The sequence below is a fragment of the Daphnia pulicaria genome, chromosome 8, assembly GCF_021234035.1.
Source record: "Daphnia pulicaria isolate SC F1-1A chromosome 8, SC_F0-13Bv2, whole genome shotgun sequence".
Classification (NCBI taxonomy): domain Eukaryota; kingdom Metazoa; phylum Arthropoda; class Branchiopoda; order Diplostraca; family Daphniidae; genus Daphnia; species Daphnia pulicaria.
In genome coordinates, this window is record NC_060920.1 from 11,371,223 (window position 1) to 11,390,278 (window position 19,056).

The 19,056-nt window shown below is 44.1% G+C and overlaps 1 protein-coding gene across 6 annotated transcripts in view; it reads left to right on the forward strand.

Moving 5' to 3' along the window:
* Nucleotides 1–19,056, forward strand: part of LOC124311199 — a 67,366-nt gene that overhangs the window by 36,798 nt on the left and 11,512 nt on the right. For 5 of the 6 annotated variants that reach the window (XR_006909757.1, XR_006909756.1, XR_006909755.1 and 2 more), the window contains 8 exons: nt 8,290–8,342; nt 8,502–8,595; nt 9,395–9,672; nt 10,524–10,685; nt 10,873–11,007; nt 11,139–11,520; nt 12,297–13,454; nt 13,738–14,074. Coding sequence is in view for 1 of the 6 variants with exons in the window: in XM_046775578.1 (XP_046631534.1) it covers nt 8,334–8,342; nt 8,502–8,595; nt 9,395–9,672; nt 10,524–10,685; nt 10,873–11,007; nt 11,139–11,520; nt 12,297–12,511 (1,275 nt within the window). In the remaining 5 variants the exon portion in view is untranslated. Of the gene's footprint in view, nt 1–8,289; nt 8,343–8,501; nt 8,596–9,394; nt 9,673–10,523; nt 10,686–10,872; nt 11,008–11,138; nt 11,521–12,296; nt 13,708–13,737; nt 14,075–19,056 lie in introns of those variants that run through there. The other variant, XM_046775578.1, reaches the window with a different exon arrangement.

The following is a 19,056-nucleotide window of genomic DNA, read 5'->3' on the forward strand; positions in this document are numbered from 1 at the left end:
TCGTTTTTGACTCGGGAAATTTCACCTACTGCATAATGCGGGTGATGATGTTATCAGACGTACGTAACACACGCCTCGAGTCGCTCTCTCTCTCTGACTATATCCATGTGTTCCGAGAGTCGTGCGAGATTGTATAAAGATGTTATTTCGACGAATCAAACTGATGAAACTATGTGTAATATGACGGCTGCTGCTGCACACAGTGCGGAATGAATGGAAAAAGATGAATCGCGCACATCCAGGCAGATGAGGAGCAGAGCCGCCTCAGTCTCATGGCTGTGCAGTTATTGAAAAAGATCCGTCAGGCACGCGTTTGGGTATTATATTTATTATATTGTTTTGTTTTTTTGTTTTTATTCCGGAAAAAGAAAAAAAAAAATTCACCACACATGGCGCTCTGTGTGTATTTTTTGAGAGAGTCTTCTTTTTTCTTCGTCTTTTCTTTATCAACTTGTTTTTCCGCATTTTGCTCTTCCTGTTTGAGAAACGGGGATTTTTGAGATGTCAGTCGAATATTAGAAAAGAGAGCCTGGGCCTCATCGTGCCGTTGTTGTCACTGCGCTCCTTGACATATTCATCCGGAAGTTTTTTTTCTTTTTCCAACGATGGAAGAAAAAAAAAGTTCCGATTGAATGAAAAACGACAAAATTCCTTGTTCCGAGTCGTGATTCCCGGCACTTTTCCAGCTTTAGTAGTGACTCTGTTGTTGTTGAGCGACGCGCATACACACACAAAAAGGGCTATATAGTCATATAATAATATTCGATCGATTCCGGAATGAAAGCGAAAAGAGAAAAAAGAAAACAACGATGGTCAATAATCTTTTTTTAAACCAAAAAGAAAAAAAGAAGACAAGTTTTGTTGGGCAGAGAGATGAGGACAAGATCGAAAAGGCGAAGGTGAACAATAGTCGATGACCGACGTTGGACTTGGTATAAATGCGTCGTCGTCGATAGAGTGCGAACGGAGAAGCCAGTCACGCACGGCACGCGTTTCCTATCAGGGAAAAAACAAAAGGCTCGGCCTGCGGCCCTGGGGCTATTTCAGGGAACGCATAACCAAGTATAGCGTATAGCTGGGAAAAGAGAGACAAGTTCAGTGCGACATTTTCGGCGCAAAGAGACAAGGCCTCTGACAGATTGACGTAGTGGATGGAATAGTATGGCAGACACAAGAGTGGGTGGGTGTGGCTCTGTGTTGCCTTTCGATTTGGTTTAGTGCTCAATTTAGAAACGGTTCCATCACATTTTAGAGAAGAAAAAATAAAAAATAAAAAAAAATAAAATAAAAAGAGGAGAAATCGCGGCTATTTTGTTTTCCCCCTCCGCGGCCGGAATCATTCTGAAAATAGCTCCGGTTGACGAACGTTGCCAATTGATTGATTCAGATTGATAGTCTACAGCGTTATTTTGTTTTCTATTGGCTCTTCCGCCGTGATATAACACACACACACACACACAGACGGAGGGCTCTCTGCACGATCCGCAATAAAGGGGGGAAGCGAATGAAAGATTCGCTCTTTTACGAGGCCATTACCAGAGTTGCATCCGCTGTTCCGCCGTGTGTAGGCGGATAGAGAGAAGTCTCTGAGAGACAGTCAGACGGACAGAGAGACAGAGAAGGGGAAGGGGACCAATTTGAGCCCATCGGGTAATGACATCCATTCGGATGATTTAAGGCCAACATCACGGCCCCTCTTTCCTTCCTTCCTTTTCTTTTTCCTTTTTGCCACTCTCTACACATTCGACGACTATCTATATTTATAACGACATTACGGCCGCCCAAGTGTGTATATATACACACAGGAATCTACACATGCAAAGACACAGCCGGCAGAGCGGGTGTATACCTTTTTTTCGTCGTCGATGGATTTCTTTGAATTTTAAATGGCAAAGGCGAAACCTATTAGATACCAAAGTAGAAATGATCGTAGGCGGAGCCGGATTCGGCTCTATGAACTCTGCGACCCATCCCCATGGGTTGCCTCCGTTTCCAATGCAACGGCTACCAGTTCGAAATGATCCCGGCTGACCCCCCCCAGTTTTCTGACGTAACGTCTGTTGACGCACCAACCGCAGCTATACGCCCTGTTGTTGTTGTTTTTCTTTTTAACCGCGACGGTCCCCAAGACGCCCATCTGACGAGAGGTGGAAAATCAGAAAATCTGCACGTTCCGGCCTTTTTTTGGGGTTGTTTGAGTTGTTTTGGTACTATAGTCTTGGTACGGTTTTGGGATTGACGTTGTTATTGGAGCAATTGGATCAACTGGGCGCTGGCCAATGGGAGCCGAGCTGGGTGCACCGATTTTTGTTTTTGGGGATCATCGGAGCAGCAGCAGCAGCAGCCGAGACGAGTTGCAAGGCGATGAAACGAAATCAAAAGTGACGAGAGAAAAGGCGCCGGATGGGGGCGCTAAAGCCCGAAAAGAAAAGGATGGATAACTGGATCGTTGCTGGCAAATAATAAATAAAAAAGAAAGAAACAAGAAGAAGAAGAAGAAGAAGAAACGGAAACTATTCATCACGACGCGCCAGAGAGAGGGGGGGGGTGAGAGCGTGTCCCTTGAGTGTGTAGAGTCGAGACGACAGGGTGTGGCGTCGTCACGATGAGGATCTTGATGTAAGACGTTTGGATTTACAGCCAATGGGGCACTAGAGGCGAAAAAAAGAATTCGGCCGGAATCGAAAAAAGAAAAAAAAAAATATTGAGCAACACACACACACACACACTTCCCGGGCCGCTTGATTGGATCGGCGGCGAACCGATCGCCAGATACACTTGCGATCGTGCACCCAGCACACACACACATATACATACCTATTGATTCCTTACTACCCAGGAGAGAGAGAGAGAGAGTCTATAACTGGCAGCGATGGTTGCATCTTCTTTCATTTCCCTTAGTTACACTATACTAGACTATATATAAGAAAATAATAATAAAAATAACAGGGCATCATTTATTCAACCAACTTCTTCTCACCGTGTACACACGAGCATTTTTTTTCTTCTTCTTTTTATTTTTACCCCGGCCCTTATGGCCCTCTGGTAGAAAATTCTCACCGGCATATTGTTGTTGTTATTATTATTGCTGTTATATTGTTGGCTGGGATGCAATTTGACCTGGTGCTGCTGCACACGAGTCTGCAGTGCAGTATAGCGTCTGCTTTTATATCTTTTTCGTTTCATTTCTTCAGGTTACCTTTGGATTACATGTAAACTAGCACCCGTTTCTTTAGATTCTTCTATTGATTTTTCTCTCCTGGGTTTTTTTTTTTCCACCGCGTCTCACTCCGGTCGGATGGATGGATGAGAATCACAGGAGAGAGCGGATACAAGAGCCCGATAATGCTATATAGAGCTAGCCAGCAGAGAGAGAGAGGACAGGAATAGTTTGGAAATGGAGAACTGCCCCTCAACCCCCCCTTACTCCACCCTGCGCATAATTGGCTGAAAAGCTCTCATCATTTAGAGACTCTAGGTTACATCATTGTGAACGGGGGGGGGGGGGTGTCGGAGCTGGGTGACCAGGGGGGGGGTTGTCGACTGTTAGGGTGTCTAAACTTTGTTTTTGTTTTTAGTAGACGCAGAGATATTCCTTTTTGTTTTATTCCCTTTTGTATTTCGGCGGATTTAAGAGCTGTCGCAAGTTTGCCAAGCATGCAGACCTGCACCTGTCTTTGTGTTTCGCATACACCTCAGATGTTGTCTTATTGGACTCGTTATTCTATACACCCATCAAACGGACTGGGCCGGACTGGGCGCACACGTAACAGAGCCTGCTGGAAATTCTTTTGTTGAGAGGATCAGCGCACTTGAAATCCTCTACTTGTCGTCAGGTACGAAAATAGCCAACGCCCTACTTCCCCATCGCTGTCCAACTCTATCAAATGATATCCCATATCCCATATCCCCCCACCCAACCCCACTCCCGTACACGATACACACATCAAAGATGTTTCCAGTTCTTTACATGCTCCCAGTATTATATACTAGACGGACAGTCGGGGTATTTTTTATTTCAATCTATTCCCGATTTATCCCGTGATTTCGTTTCAAAAAAAAGGAAAAAAAAATTGGTATTGTGTGACGGCCCAAATGGGAAAGCGACGTCCCTTTTTATCGGAAATATCTTGATTGACTCGTCCATAATGCATAGAATTGGAAAGAGGAGAGGGGAAGACAGAAAAACAGTTTCTGGTTATTGATCAAATTGGATATCAATTTTTAGAGCTTTGCGAAATCAGCTCACTGATATCGTCCCTACCCCCGATTTATATTTCGTGGAAATCACAAACTTTTAAAAAGAGGACTGTTTCTCTGCCGGCTTAATATGTAATAGTTTACGAAAGAAAAAAACTGTTACATGTAAAATATTCGGCAGCAAATAGTTGGGTGAGCTCGAGAGAAAGTGTCGCTCTATCCCCTTCAAAGTTTTTGGGAGCAAAGTTTCCAACCTTATGTACCGGTAGTATACGCGAAGCCTCCCCCACTTTATTTTCTTTCTGACCTTACTCACATTGAGTCCCTCGTCGTTTTTTTATTTTTATTATCGGCCTCATTGGCATGTCTGGTGCGTGTGTCGATCGCTACGTTTTTCCACCTGGTTAGAGACACACACACACACACGCATCGGCACGCCATAGTACCCTATTATATCGCCGGTATCAAAGGCAAAACGGGTGGGGGATGAAGAAGACAATTCGGATAATTGGTTTAAACTTTCGTTTTCTCTCTCTGTCGAAAAGAAAGGTTCGCCCGGCTTTCTCTCTCTCTCTGAGTGCAATCAGACACCGTTTTCCCTCACTCTTGCGCTTAGTCTAATTCGATTTGCTCTGTTTAAAGCTCTCTCTCCCCAACCCACCCAGCCAGTATGTAAATAATAATAACGGATTTTGAAAATGCTTTTGTAAGTGATACGCTCTCCGTCGTGAATCATTTGAACTATAAGGTGCAATTACATGTTTTTGACGGGATTTCCGTGTTTCTTTTCTACGAGTCGTCGTGTATGCAAATGATGACGAGTTCATACTATGTGTGTAGGACTGTAGGCCCGACGACAAACAAACGAACGAGAATTGTGTGACGGCCCTGTGTCGTTTTGAAATGTATATACCAGGAACATCCTTTTGCCATTTGCATCCGCGCTGCTCCTCTCCCCGAGTCTTTTCATCATTTTCTCCGCCTCTTGTTTGGTGCGGATGAAATATACAAGGACGGTATTTAATGTACAGTATAGCTCGTCTCTCTCTCCTTCTGTATAACGACGGAGCCTGATTACATGAATGCCAGACCGAGAGATCCAGTAGAGAGGGAAACGCAATGGACACTATTGTATTTATGGCCTTTGCTACATAGACGCTCTTCACGTCAAAATTGTGAATTAATGGTTGTTTTTTCTTCTTCTTCTTCTTCTTTTGGTCGGGCTCTGTGTCTGTGCCTACAAAAGGAGGGAATAAAACGAGCCTAATAAATAATTTGAAAGGGAGGAAAGAAACAAAATAAATACAGGATCGAGAATGTATACTACCCTATACACCCACACATGAGGTAAAGGCTGTGTATAATAACTATTCATATGATGCCGTCTAAGCCGCGTGCTATCATTATCCGGGCGCCTCAGCTCTATTCAGTAGGGCCGCCGAGCGAGCGAGCGAGGGCGGCCCTGATGCGAAATGCTGTACCGGATCGAAATGAGTTGTTTTCAATATTCATCTGCCCCATCTTTAGACTTGATTAAATGCCAAAGCTCTACATGGAAATAACGCCGGGCTCGGCACAGCAGCACGGCCAGCCAGCCCCGTTGTTCACGTTTTATTTATTTATTTATTTTTTTTAAATATTGATGCGATGGGATTTCTTTCCCAATAGGAAATACTAGATGGAAATCCAACAAGATTTTAGACCGGTGGCGAATCAAGACCACTCCCACTGTATTTCGAAATTTATAGAACACCTTTTCACCTTGGCACATCCATCGTCTCCCCCAACTGGATATGTACTGTATACTACGCACTATGCCGGTATATTGCTGAACTCTGCTTAGTTATTCAATTCCAAGCAGGTCGTCAATCCTATGCAAACAAATCTCCGTCGTCGTGTCTATTTGTGTTTGTACAGCTTAAATTCGGTGGAGTTGTAGATCGCAACTCGATTTCATTTGTGTCGACGCTTCGTTAATGAATTACAACTACCTATGCGCTTTCGGTTTGGCTTTATAGGGGAATAAGGAAGTCAATTGCTCTTCTACGATCTGTGCGTAGATGTTATACAGTTCGTTGGATTGTTCCAATGAACCAATCGCAGACGAAACCTTTCCCCTTGCTTTTTTTTGCTGTCCAACTCGTCCCGGCACACTTGATGGCATTAAACTTTCCAGCGTGTATCGATCTTTTCCCCCCGACGGGACCGACAATAAAAACAAAACAAAAGAAAGAAAGAAAGAAAGAGTAAAGTGTCTTTTTGGACGATCGGATGACATTGACATTGTTTGTTGTTACAAGTTCGTTGCCCCCCACTCCCCTGCTGCTCTTTGTAATAAACAAGTAAGCGGAGTTTTTTTTTCCCGATCACGACATTCCCCTATATACATGCCGTAGGCGCAAACAGGGTGTGTATGTACATGCTGGATGAGGCTCACGCAATATCAATCGAAACATATGTCAAAAAGTATTACACAACTTGTTATTATTCATTGATAGAAATGGCCGTAATAGAAATTGGCTTCGTTCAATACATCGCGATACATAAGGTCTAGAAGGTACGCATATCCACCGGAATGCGCAACAGTCGATCCGAATCAAAAAAATCCTTTTTTTACTTTCTTTCTTCCTTTTTCGTTTGATGTTTCCTTGATGTGTACGTACGAATGAACCGTGGATTCACGAATAAAAGCACACGGCATGTACATATTGTACACTGCGAAATATTTCATTGGAGGGAACCAATAATATTTCTTTTTCCTTTACATGCACGCAGCTTTTCACCGATATAGGAATTGGATTTGATGCGATAGCCCTCTTTTCTTCTCTCTCTTCTGCCTTTATAAATATAATATCTATAACACGAGATGGAGTGGGTGGTAGGGCGTTGTTATACAGTCACGTTCCCTGCCTCGGGTCGTCCTTATACTCTTGCGATGCAAGAGCAGAGAGCTATATAGGTGCGCCCGGTGCCATGGTTACCGAGTGTAAACGGACTTTTTTGTTGTGTTGTTGTTTTGTTTTTGTTTTTTTTTTTGCTTTCCGGCTTTGCTTTCGATTTATTTGTCCATCGGTGGATGTGACGAGATAAGCCTTTTATTTTGTGTCCACTCTTCCGTCGCGCTTCCATAATCCGCTGTGCTGTTGCTCCGCACTTCCTCGCTCGCTCCCGTCTCAATCTGTTTTCCCTTTTCTGTTGTTGCCGGTTGTTTTCTTCTCAGATAGATCAGCACACACGTGTTAGTGTAGATAGAAGACTACATCTACCATCTGTGGCGGTCTTAACAGGGGGGCTATAATGCTTCTTTTGACCGTGGCTTAATAGCTGGGCGAGGTCTCTCTTCACGCCGCGTTAGCTCGACGTAATATTCCCTTCTATCCCTTTTGTCTCCCGAACCAAAGAAAAATGACTGCCCATTGTTTTTTTTCCGACACCTTTTTTTTTGTTTTCGTGTGTGTGTGTGTGATGTGGCTGCATTATTCCGGCTAAAGAATGGCGGAGAAATCACAGTGAAGGGACTATTTGTTGGGTAATTATGATTGACACATAGTGCGGGGAGAATATCTAATGGGAAACAAAGTGACGGCTGCTGCCGCGTGCCACGCAGATGAGCACGTTGGACATTATTTATTGACATCCATCCAGCCTTGATTTCGCTGGAAGAAAAAAAAAAGTGTCGTTGATGTGATTTCGCCAGACAACTTTAATCCCGCACTTGATTTAGTAATGGAAAAAATGGGGGGGTTTTTGTTCTTCTTCCTCTTCTTCTGCTTGTCAGAGTTCAATGCGGATGTAAAATGCGAAAAAATCTTCAGACATGTTTACCATATTCTCTCCTTTTATTTTTTGATCCCATTTCTTTTTGATTGCGTTGACTCAATCATCGAGAGTGTTCCACCTACTCGAAAAAGCTCCAGCCCCCGGAAGAAAGAGAAAAAAAAAGTTTATTATAAGTTTCCCGGAAGACAAAATTCTATTTCGGTCATTTCATCTAGAGAACCTTACAAGGCAGTGGGGATTGCATTCATTTTCTTTGGAATTATTATTTCATTTATTTTTTCTCTCTCTCTTTCGCTTTATTGCGCACAGATGGTCTTGAATGGGTTCTGACGCTGCCGTGACCCTCAACCACAATGAACCAGGTAACGTAACGAAATCGAATGTTGTTGTTGTATACTCTCAACAACAAAAAACGTTTTTTTTCGCCGGTGACGATATAAAAAGGAAAGAAGAAAGAAAAACCTTCATGTTTCATTGTTGTGTCGTTTATTTTTCGGGATGGCTCCTGGCCGTGCGTACAGCCTCTCCTGATCAGACGGTTGTTTACGATGTCTTGGCTCCTGGTGGCTTTGGGATTTCTCCTAGCGGCTTCATCGGCCTCGGCCTCCAATCGTGGTGAGTAGATATTTTGATTTACATCCCCCGCCCCATTATACCCCTAGCAGTTCGGCAAATACTGTGTGTTGCAAGTATAATAGGCTAGTTGATGTGGCCCTTAAAATAACTTTCCCTAAATCCGCCAAATGGAAACGCAGTGCGCAACATGCCATAAACAGCTGGTTGTATGACTTTCGGACCCTGGCCGTCTCCACTCTCTGCTCCTGGCCGGCCGCATGTCGGTCGGGGGCTCAGGGGTTTTATCAAAGAAGGAAAAAAAACAAACAAGAACAACGTTCTAGACTCTCGCTAATCACACAAAGGTCGTCTGGTCTCTTTTAGGAGCAGCGACTTTTATATGTTGACTGGCCGAAAGGGGATTTTTGCGGAATAGCCTCCGTCGGATAGGATGGCGGAGCCAGGAGGACGGAAACGAAAAGATTTCTCTCCCTGCGGCTTTAAGATCGACATGTTGCGCCCGCTGTCCCCCCTCCCCCCCCCCCCCACCATTTCTGCGCAATAACGACCGACAAGAAAGTGGATGACAGGCTTTTGATCACCCATAAGAGGACCACCAGCACGACCAGCAGGAGGACTTTGGGGGATTACCATTATTCCGGCCAGCCAACTGCGCAACTGTCCCTAAATGCCCTGAGGATATTTTTCTTTGGTTCTGTCCCCACTCTATTGGTTGTCTTTGTTATTATTGTCTTAGATTGACTATAAGTCTATAACGTATTTCACAGTCGAGTATATTTGATAGCGATTGTCTGATTCATGTTTGCACACATGTATTCATTCGCTTGAACAATTACAGAAAAGCTGGCCGGATCACACCAGCAACTTGGACGGATGACTCACCAGCACCACCAACGCAACGGCACTTTGCGAAATGGCGGCGTGAAACGGGCGGTGGCGGGGCCAACAGAGACGACGGACGTCAAATCGACGTCGTCCGACGCCCTGTCCAATTCGCCTCCGTTCGTGGTGGCCGAAGCGGAGCCGTCGCCACACAAGACGATGATCGCCGTCCAGACGTCGCTCAACGGCAACATCTTCATGCACTGCCCAGTGGACATGACGGAAGACTTTCAGGTAATACACTTTGCCCAGTTAGTCAGTTTGTGTACTCGTGCCCAGCAGCAGCAGCCAGCAGCACTTGATTAACATTAGTTTCCGAAAGTTGAATTCACCCCCAACCCGCTTTTATAATATCAACCTCCTCCTCCCGCTCCTGTGAAGGTGAATGACGAGTTCACGACACACAACAACCGTGTCCTCGGTATAATTGGATTTCTTCGTTCGTTCGCGCGGCACCGCGTTTTGCACGTTAACGGGAGTCGGCGTGTGTTAATTTGGGAGCCAAAGAGTCAACCGATATCAGATCTTGTTTTCAAGGTACCACCCCACCCCACCCCAGCAACAGCAGAAGATGTTGCTGCTGGAAATAAAAGGGATATAATTAGACGATATAGGCACAAGCATACAGCAGCCCAAGAGCAGCTCAACATTTCGGGACGTGTAAAATAATCCATCCGCGATCAAATGTTCCTGCCTGTGTAACTTTCGTGTGTTAGTCCTGGCTCCTGGAGAAACAAAAAAAATATGAGTTTCATCTCCTCAGAGAAAAAGGGGGGAAAAAAAACGGAATTTGTCTGTTATACTCTCTACAGAAATGGGCGAACTCGAGTTTCACACCCACTCACGAACCCGATCTTCCGATGTGTTTGCCCTCCTTTTTGTTATTCATAAGCAACGAGGGGAAAAGAAAAAAGGAAAAAAAAAAGAAGGATTTTTAAAAATTAGAATAGGATCGATTTTCAGGATTGAGAAAAATTGTCTTGATGCGCAGAGTTTTACCGACGAAAATCAATCTAATAAAATTTGATTCGATATGGCCACCACCCCTTATTCCCGGTCCTTGTCGGTCGGACGGACGCATTTAGGTCTCCTGGGTGCGGTTACCCGACTGGCGAATCGTGGCTTCGGGGCGGAACATTTATAACAAGGACGAACGATTCCGGGTCCTGCACGTCGAAGGCACCGACGAGTGGACGCTGCAGATCAAGTACGCTGCCCTGGTCGACCAAGGACTCTACGAATGTCAGGTATTGTTTAACTCACTGTACTACACACATGTGTCTATAGCGCAACGGTCTCATTTTTAATGAAATAGTAGACGTACTATAGTATATCTCCCCCGGAATAACTGAAATCCTAGCGAGAGCGTTGGGTTTTACTCGTGTATAATTGAGCTGACAAGTGGCTGACTATGAAATTCAAATCATTTTCCAGGTTTCCACCGAAACGGGGATCATGATTTACTATTACAACGTCAGTGTCATCGTGCCGGACACGTCCATCGTCGGCGGAAGCGAGTACCACGTCGACATGGGCAGCGCCATCCAGCTGACTTGCATCATCAGAAATGTAATAGATCCCTCCTAGCTATCATAATAATAACAGTCGTATAGTATTTGATTTATTATTCACCTTCAATCACTGTCTGTTTTTATCGGACGGCAACGGACATCCAACTCGTCCTGTCCATACGCAAATAGATTCCTCAGGAGCCGCAGTTTGTCTTCTGGTATCACAACGACCGGATGATCAATTATGACTCAATAACTGACAGCGCCAGTAGCAGCAGTTCGGGGTCGAAGACTTCCAGCGAGGCCGGCAGCAGCTCGTCCAGCGACCGAAACGGGAGCCGGACGAGAGCAAAGACCCGCCCGCGCGTGGAGGTGATCACGGAAATTGAAAACAATTCAATGACGGACGATCGCGAGCAGCAGCCAGCCGAAGGTGCAGCAGCAGCAGCGGCAGATCGAAGTGTCACTAGTCAGTTGACGATACGCCACGTCACCGATCTGGACTCTGGCAACTACACTTGCGCCCCGTCCAACGCCGAGCCGGCCAGCACCATGGTCTACGTCTCCGAAGGTAACATCAACAAAATCTATGATAATATTACGTCGTGTCTTTTTCATCATTTTCTGTTCCGGCCATTGGTGGGGGGAAAAGATGCGTGTCGTCTCTCATTTGGGGACTGTGTGTGTGCATTTGGGCCTACAACTGTCAGACTAGTCCCGGGCTGGCATAAAAGGTTAGGCCGTCGTGTGAGTGACAGTTGTATCATCACGGCAGGGGGGGACCGAGTCTCTGCGGATCGATACAAGAAAAGGCGCTGCCGTAGAAATTGCACCGACAATAAGAGCGACGGGCTTTGAATTCAAGACTTTGCAATATCTGTCCGGAGAAAGCTTTTATTTCCGAAATCGGCCCCCCGTCTATTTTGTAGCCTATGCACATTAGAAGTTTTCAGTGACAGGAGGGGGGGGGGGGGGTTCGGGGGAAGCTTTTTGAAGGGCATCAACAATTAAGCCCGATGGAATAAGCTATTGGACGAGTTCTGCCCGGCTATATAGTGGAAAGGAGATATTCTAATGGACGAGTTTCAGCCCAGGGATCTGCTTTCTCTCTGTGCAGCATGGCTTATACGATGTTGCTGGGGCTTCTCTCGAAAATGTGAAAGCCATTTCAAGTTTGATGGGAGAGACTGTGGAATAAGATGACGGGAAAAGAAAAAAACGCTGGCGAACGCTCATTCATCCGTGATGTGGCAAAGTCACGGTCGGTTGGTTGGGTCTTTTCGACTTGTTGGGTGTCACATTTTTTGGTTTTTTAAGACGTTGGGTCGTTTGTTTTTTTTTCAAAAGGAGACGACGCCGCCGCCGCCATTCAAGTCAGCGTCGGAGAGACGACAAATGTCAGTGACGTCGTGCCAGCCAATTCGGCCGTTTCGGCCGCTTCGTCGCCCATTTCCACAGCAACTGCGGCCGCCTGTACGACGAGTCGAACGTCGCCGTTTGCGCTCCTATTCCTTTCATCCTGCCTCCTGGCATTGGCCAACCGTCAAGTCGACCCAAGGTGATTTGTCTTTTCTCACGACCGTGGAGAACAGACAGCAAAAAAATAAAAACACAAAATGTTTTTCACTCGAAAATGAAAGGGAAAAAAACAAAAAAAAATAAAAATAACAGATGGGCCTATCGACTGAATTTCGTATCGTGTCATCATTTTACTAATACCTGATTTCGGTGTGTTTCATTTTAACGAGAGGAGAAAGAGAACTACATCCGTTGAATGCCGATGCTCCTCTTGATTGATTTCAAAGATATATTTATAAATAAAAACAAACAAACAAACAGTATACATACTAACTACATACAGTTTTACAATGGCTAAATAGTCACTTGATTCCTGTGGTATATACGTGTAAAGTATTATTGCGATGTCAAACATTATTGATATTTATTCGATGTCAATTTCAACCCTGCGCCCACAACAGTGAAATTATAATCTCCGTGTTTTCATATTTGAGTTGGATTCGATTGAGACTCTCAGTCTGGCTGATATTATATTTTAAATACGGTTGCCATTGTCATCCTCTTCGATTCGTCTAGCTCCATTTCCAATCGATAGGTTTTCCAAGTGGAAAAATTGTTGATTCTATTGATTGGCTGAGATTGATTGACGTGTGTAAAACCCCCCTTTCATTTAAAAAAAAAAGCTGGTGTTATATCATTTTAATTTGCTTATTATGTCAGCCGATTATGTTGTCAATAATCCAATATGCGAATTGCAGCTACTGTAATAGTGTGTGACATTTGCTTACCCATCCCTTGATAAAACTGACACGAGATGGGTAGACGACATTTCCTGCACTATTTACATCAGTACCTGTGGAAACTGCACGTAAATGAGACGGTCAGAGATGATAAAACTGATATTCATGTGTACAGAGTGAGCGAAATTTATTAGCTTTACGATTATATAAATGGTGAAGTGTGTGCTCGGCGTTCCCGGCATCCCAGGTATGACGACTTGTGTTCTCGATTGAGTTTTTATCACATTTGTTATTTTATGATGTGTTGATTGCAGTATTACTAAATTATGAACCACATATACATATTTTGCTTTGATTACTATTTGATTTCAATGTCGGTCAATGATTTATACCAACTCACTAAATACCATTTATTGCAAACCTCATTTTCTGATCGTTTGTCAAACTTTGTAATTTGATATTTTGGTTTGATTTTGTGTCCATAAATTCAATTAACCAATGTTTCGTTTCTTTCTTTTTTTCTTTTTAAGTTTGTCATCTCCTTAATTTTCCAAGTCCTGATCATACTCAAAAGCATCTCATCACACAGCGCGTGTATATCTTCTCGAAACTGTGTATATATGCCGCGTGGTGATTGTGTCAAGAGAGAGGAGCAACAGCCAATACATTCTGACATTTAAAAGGAAAAAAAAATCTGTTGACGACGACACAAAGAAAGCCAGCAAGCTTCTGAGAAAGACAACGGCTTGTCTTTAGTGACCCAGGCCGTTTCCATTGTTAGATTAAGACCCACCGAGAGCTCTGCAAGGGAGATCCGACACGATAACAACGACCACATTGCTACTACTACCCTACTACAAGATTGGGGTAAGTCGATATCTACTTGTCACTTCATTGTTTCAATTCTACGGTGAAACCTTTCTGTTGTCGTGGGCTGGCCGACGAACTTGTTTGACAGCCCTTTTGAGTGTGTGTGTGTGTGTGGTATATTAAACCACGATAATGGATGAATATCTACCGGATAAACCCGGCCAGAGTTTTCAATTGGCCATTTTCTTTTTTTGACTTGGATCTATCCTTGTGTGTGTGTGCTAATGCATGCGGTAGCCGGATCGATATCTTGCGTGATATGCCGGGGAAAGGTTTCATGTCCAGCTGTTTGAGGTTGCATTTCATTTTTTCATTTTTCTTTGCCCTTCCTGCCGGGCGGTTCCATATTTTACTCAGCCTTGAATTCTTCCTTTTTTTCTGTTGGTTGAACTCCATTTTTCTATTTGATCGATACTCCGATAAAGCGTCTATAGTACAGTATAGTAACATCCCATGCATATTTTAAGTATAAACTGTGATGGCAACCACAACACAAGAGGAAGAAGAGCTTTGCACTGGCTGGAAGTAGGTTATAAACGCAAAATGCGAGCATTCTTTGCAGTCAGGAACGAAACGATTGGAACGGCACTCAAACCTTTGTGGAATTGAAAAGCCAGATATTATATCTATATATATACACGCCGAGGAATTGACGCCAGGCATCCAGGGCAATATCTGCGGTTGCGGAATAAACTTTATTTTTCCTTCCTTTTTTTCTTATTTTTATTTTTTTTACAAACCACATTCTGCACGTTTTTCCCATTTTTCCCCGGGATAAATAATATAGGGTGTATGTTTAGTGGATGATGACAGGATTCTCAAACAGGAGATTTTTCTATTCGTTCTCGAAAGATATATCGAAGGAAAAAAAGAAATGTCTTGATTTCCATTTGGTATATTATTGAATAAATCAATAGTGTTGCCAGAGTGGGAGCTCTAAGTTTGGCATTGCTAGGTGATGATGATGATGGGTTTTTCTCTCTTTTTCTCTCTAGAGTTCTTTGTCTTGCCCTTTTTCATTTTGTTTTGTTGTAAATTTAATTCCCCAAACACCCCTAGCCTCTTTTTCCTGCCATTTGTTATCGGATTTCTTCTCCGTTATTCCGCCATTTCTTTCTCCCCTGCAGCTTCCCAACTATCTGCCGTCTATCCATCTCCATAGTCTACGCGTTTTATTTTGTTTTTCGTCTTCTTATCGTTCGTCTAACGCGCCAACAAACGCTGGAAGTGGGTGGTAATTCGAGTGTTTCCCCCACTTATCTCTTTGTCTTATTCTTTTTACATTATGCAAAATAATGGGATGGATGGATGGATGGCTGGATGGCAGGTGGTGCAGCACTGGCAGTGTGTGTGTGTGTAAACGGAGGCGTTGTTGCTTTCATTCAAATTGAAACGGAGTAAAGAAATGAACTTTCGGGGGAGGACAAACGGAAGGATCGATATGCGATCCGCAATAAGGCGGAATAATCAGACGGAAGGAGTCGAATAAGAGTTGAGATTAACTTTGCAAACCAATGAACCTTTCCTCTCTTTTATTGATTGCGCTAGGTTGCGCTCTGGTTTTCTCTGGCGAAAAGAAACACATCTGATGCGGATGTTTCCGCCGTGTTGCGAGATGACGTAATAGCCAAGAGTCGAAATGAAAGGGGGGGGGGGGGGTAGGTGGGGTGGGAATAATGGCCTCATAAAACTGGGAATTCGTCATCTAATATTCCAAGCCAACTTGTGAATTGGTGTGGATGAGATTGGATTGCTCGCCGAGCAGTATTAGATCTCGTTTACTGCCGGGAAAGGGTCGGTGTTGGTTGGCTCCTCTACACCATAGTCTAGAACGCCCCGGATTTGTATTACAGCGTCAACAATAAAGACAGCAGCAGGGGCTTGGAAATGGATCGGCCCAAATGGAGAAACCACTTCCTTTTTTTTTCTTTTCATTTTTGTGTGTTTTGTTTGGAGTCGAAGTGGGTCTGAACATTCTCTTTTCTGTCCCTCGCAGTCGGCCGTGATGAAGCGACTGGCGGTACTTTTAAAGCTTGAAGAAGAAGAAGAAGTCGTCTCCTTTTTTTTTTTTCCACCTCCGACCGGATTGAACTGTTGGGTGGATGCTGTAAGAGGCTGAGTGAGTCGAGGATCTGTTGTTCGCTTCTGCATCCAAGAGATCAAAGACGCTCTCTATATAGTACACGCGCCACCGATATATAGGCTATATAGAAGTATAGGAGAGCGATAGAGGCGAGTCACAAATAAAGTCTATGTAGCTGCTCCCCACGTCATCGAGAGAGTTAGACCAGCAGCAGACGGAAGAGTCGGAGCAACAGAAGCAGAATAAGTTGTGTCGTCGTCGTCGTGTCGAGTGAAAAGGAGAAGAAATCAGATCTTTATATATACTTTATACATGAGCTTATTAGCTGAATGGATCGATTCTGTTTCCAGCACACTCTGCCGCTCTATATATCTCTCTCGCCACATATACACGGTACTACTACAGACAGACGGCAATATCCCGCTCCCGGATCCAGCTGGTCCCACCCCAACCTTTTACTCTTTTTTTTTCTTTCTTTACTTTCCCCCCTCGGTTGCTGCTGTCCTTGCGATCCCCAAGCTATTATATTATGCCCTGTATAGGCCTATATGTGTGTGTTGTAGTGCCACAATGGCTCCGGCTCTCGTGTACTACTAAGGTCGAGCTTGATCAAACCTTCCGTGCGCAGCACTCGCGTAACGCAATCAATGACAAACGGATTGCTTCTTCTGCCTGGTTCCTGATTTCTCTTTTTCGTGCCCTTGTAAAAAATGAGGAAGTAAAGGTAACAGGATGTAATAAAACTTGATAAACATCTTCCGGCGACATGAGATTTATCCTGTATGAAGGAAAATATCTTTCTCGATTGTTTACGAACCGCACATTTTTCTTTTTTTTTATCCTGTTGAGCTTTATTTCACAAATTGACATTTAATAAAGGGGAAAAGGAGCGTGGCGAAAGCTCGGTCACCCCGGCTTCCTTTATTCGTCTCCTATCGTTGGTTCTCTCCCTTGACTTTTCTGGGAACGGGAGATTTTTTCGGATTTTTTTTAACTGCCTCCTCTCTCGTCAGATCCCATTTTCTTTTTTTATTATGATTTTCTATTTTACCCAATTAGCTTTTCACTTTCGTTCAAGTTTCTTTCTCTCTCTCCAAAGGAGGTCTTGTGGTTTCATCTGAGCCTCCTTGCTTGGAGATCAAAAGGAGAGTTACTTAATGGATGGCGTTGGCCCTAGAATCTCGCGGCTCCGGGCTACCTCTTAACTAGGGCTCTCCTCCCGCTATTAGTACTCGCCTCCCCCCCCATCGTTTCATGTCCCCTTGCGGACTCGGGAATTCACTCGACCGAATCGCCGCTGCTGCTGCTGCGCCGTGCACAGACGAAAATCACGAAAATTCGGCTCGCCGTTCCGATTTTGTTTGCCTTCGGCCTTCGACTGCAGCCTATTATCCCCGAGCATTATTTGTTCCTAGTAACAATTAGGCTAATATACCTTGATGTTCTAAAAAGGGATGCAATTTATCGCGTAATTTTTTTTATAGAATTACAAATGATAATTAACTGCGCATTATTAATTAAAAGGCCCACCTGAATTCCTGACTCGCGTCGCGTCTTTATCCGACCCAATCCTGTTGTAACTTTCTACGCTTGCACTTTGTAACTTGTTGTGCGTTGGCGTTATTCAAAACTTTTTGGAGCGACTTATTTTAATTAACAATTAGAAAAGCAAAGCGGATCGGGCGGCTGGGAGGGTGAGGGGGAATGTTGTGGTCCTGATCCGTCCCTTATAATAGGTAGTTGGGTCATTTTCTTCTTCCGACAACTAATTACAAATTGTCGTGAATCTGGTGGGCAACCGATTATCAAGGAGCCAGTCGATTAAATAGTAGGGTGAGGTTCCCTGCGTTCATTATCCGCCCAGCTCGTGTGATATCAGTCAATTATGTCGTTAATATACACCCGCACTAAGACAATGGTACGAACGATCCTCGTTGTGCCAGGAAAGGCAGGAAGCTCATTATTGTAGTCTGTGACCGATTGACAACAAAAACAAATTGATTGCCGCCGCCTCAAGGCTTTCCTCCCCCCGACGCCATCTCCAACATTCCCAAGTTCATTCCAAGCCGAGGGTTATGTGGCGTGCAGTGTCCTCCTCCTCCTCCTATTGTTGGGCAAAATAATAATAATAAAAAAAAGGGGGTTCGAATCTCCTTTTAATTTAATTTTATTCGTTTCATTGGTAATCGACACAAGCACGCGAAAAACCCCCGTCTGGCCTGGCATTCTTTGATACATCTATCATCGAAAGCATCTCATTCTTTAAACTACTTTACGTATATTCCGTGTCAAGGGAAACTTGCACATAGGCAAAAGCGATCGATCGCTCACCCCCCAAAAGTCCCGCATTGAGAGAGAGAGAGACAGACAGACGGACGGACGGAGAGAGAGAGCTGTAGGTAGAATGACGTTTAATAGAATTGCCAAGTTGCATGCCGTCAACAAGAAAAAGAAGCAGGAAAGTAAGTTGGAAAACAATCAAAACTTGGGGTGCCCCAGCTGTACGTATACATGTACTATACAGCGTACGGTTGTAACAGTAGCTATACTCTATACTACTCCGCACCGTAGTATAGCATGCGGAGGCCAGTAGGGAGGATATATGGTACCCCGATCTTATGGGGGTATCGGGCAGCAACCAAGTGCTGGCATAGTGTCCACTAATAATCCCGGAATTGTCTTGGCAATCCGTTGAGCCTCAATGATTCACATTGCGGATTTGAAGGATTTCTAGAGACACTTTTGGACGCTCTTATAGTTTATTTTTCACAAGAACAATCACTCGTGAAAATGAAAACAAACTTTTTTTTGTCATTTTTTGTTTTTTTCATTTTCTTTTTAAATTAAAAAAAAGGAGAAACAAAAATTGAACGTGCAGTCCCGAACGCGGACGCAT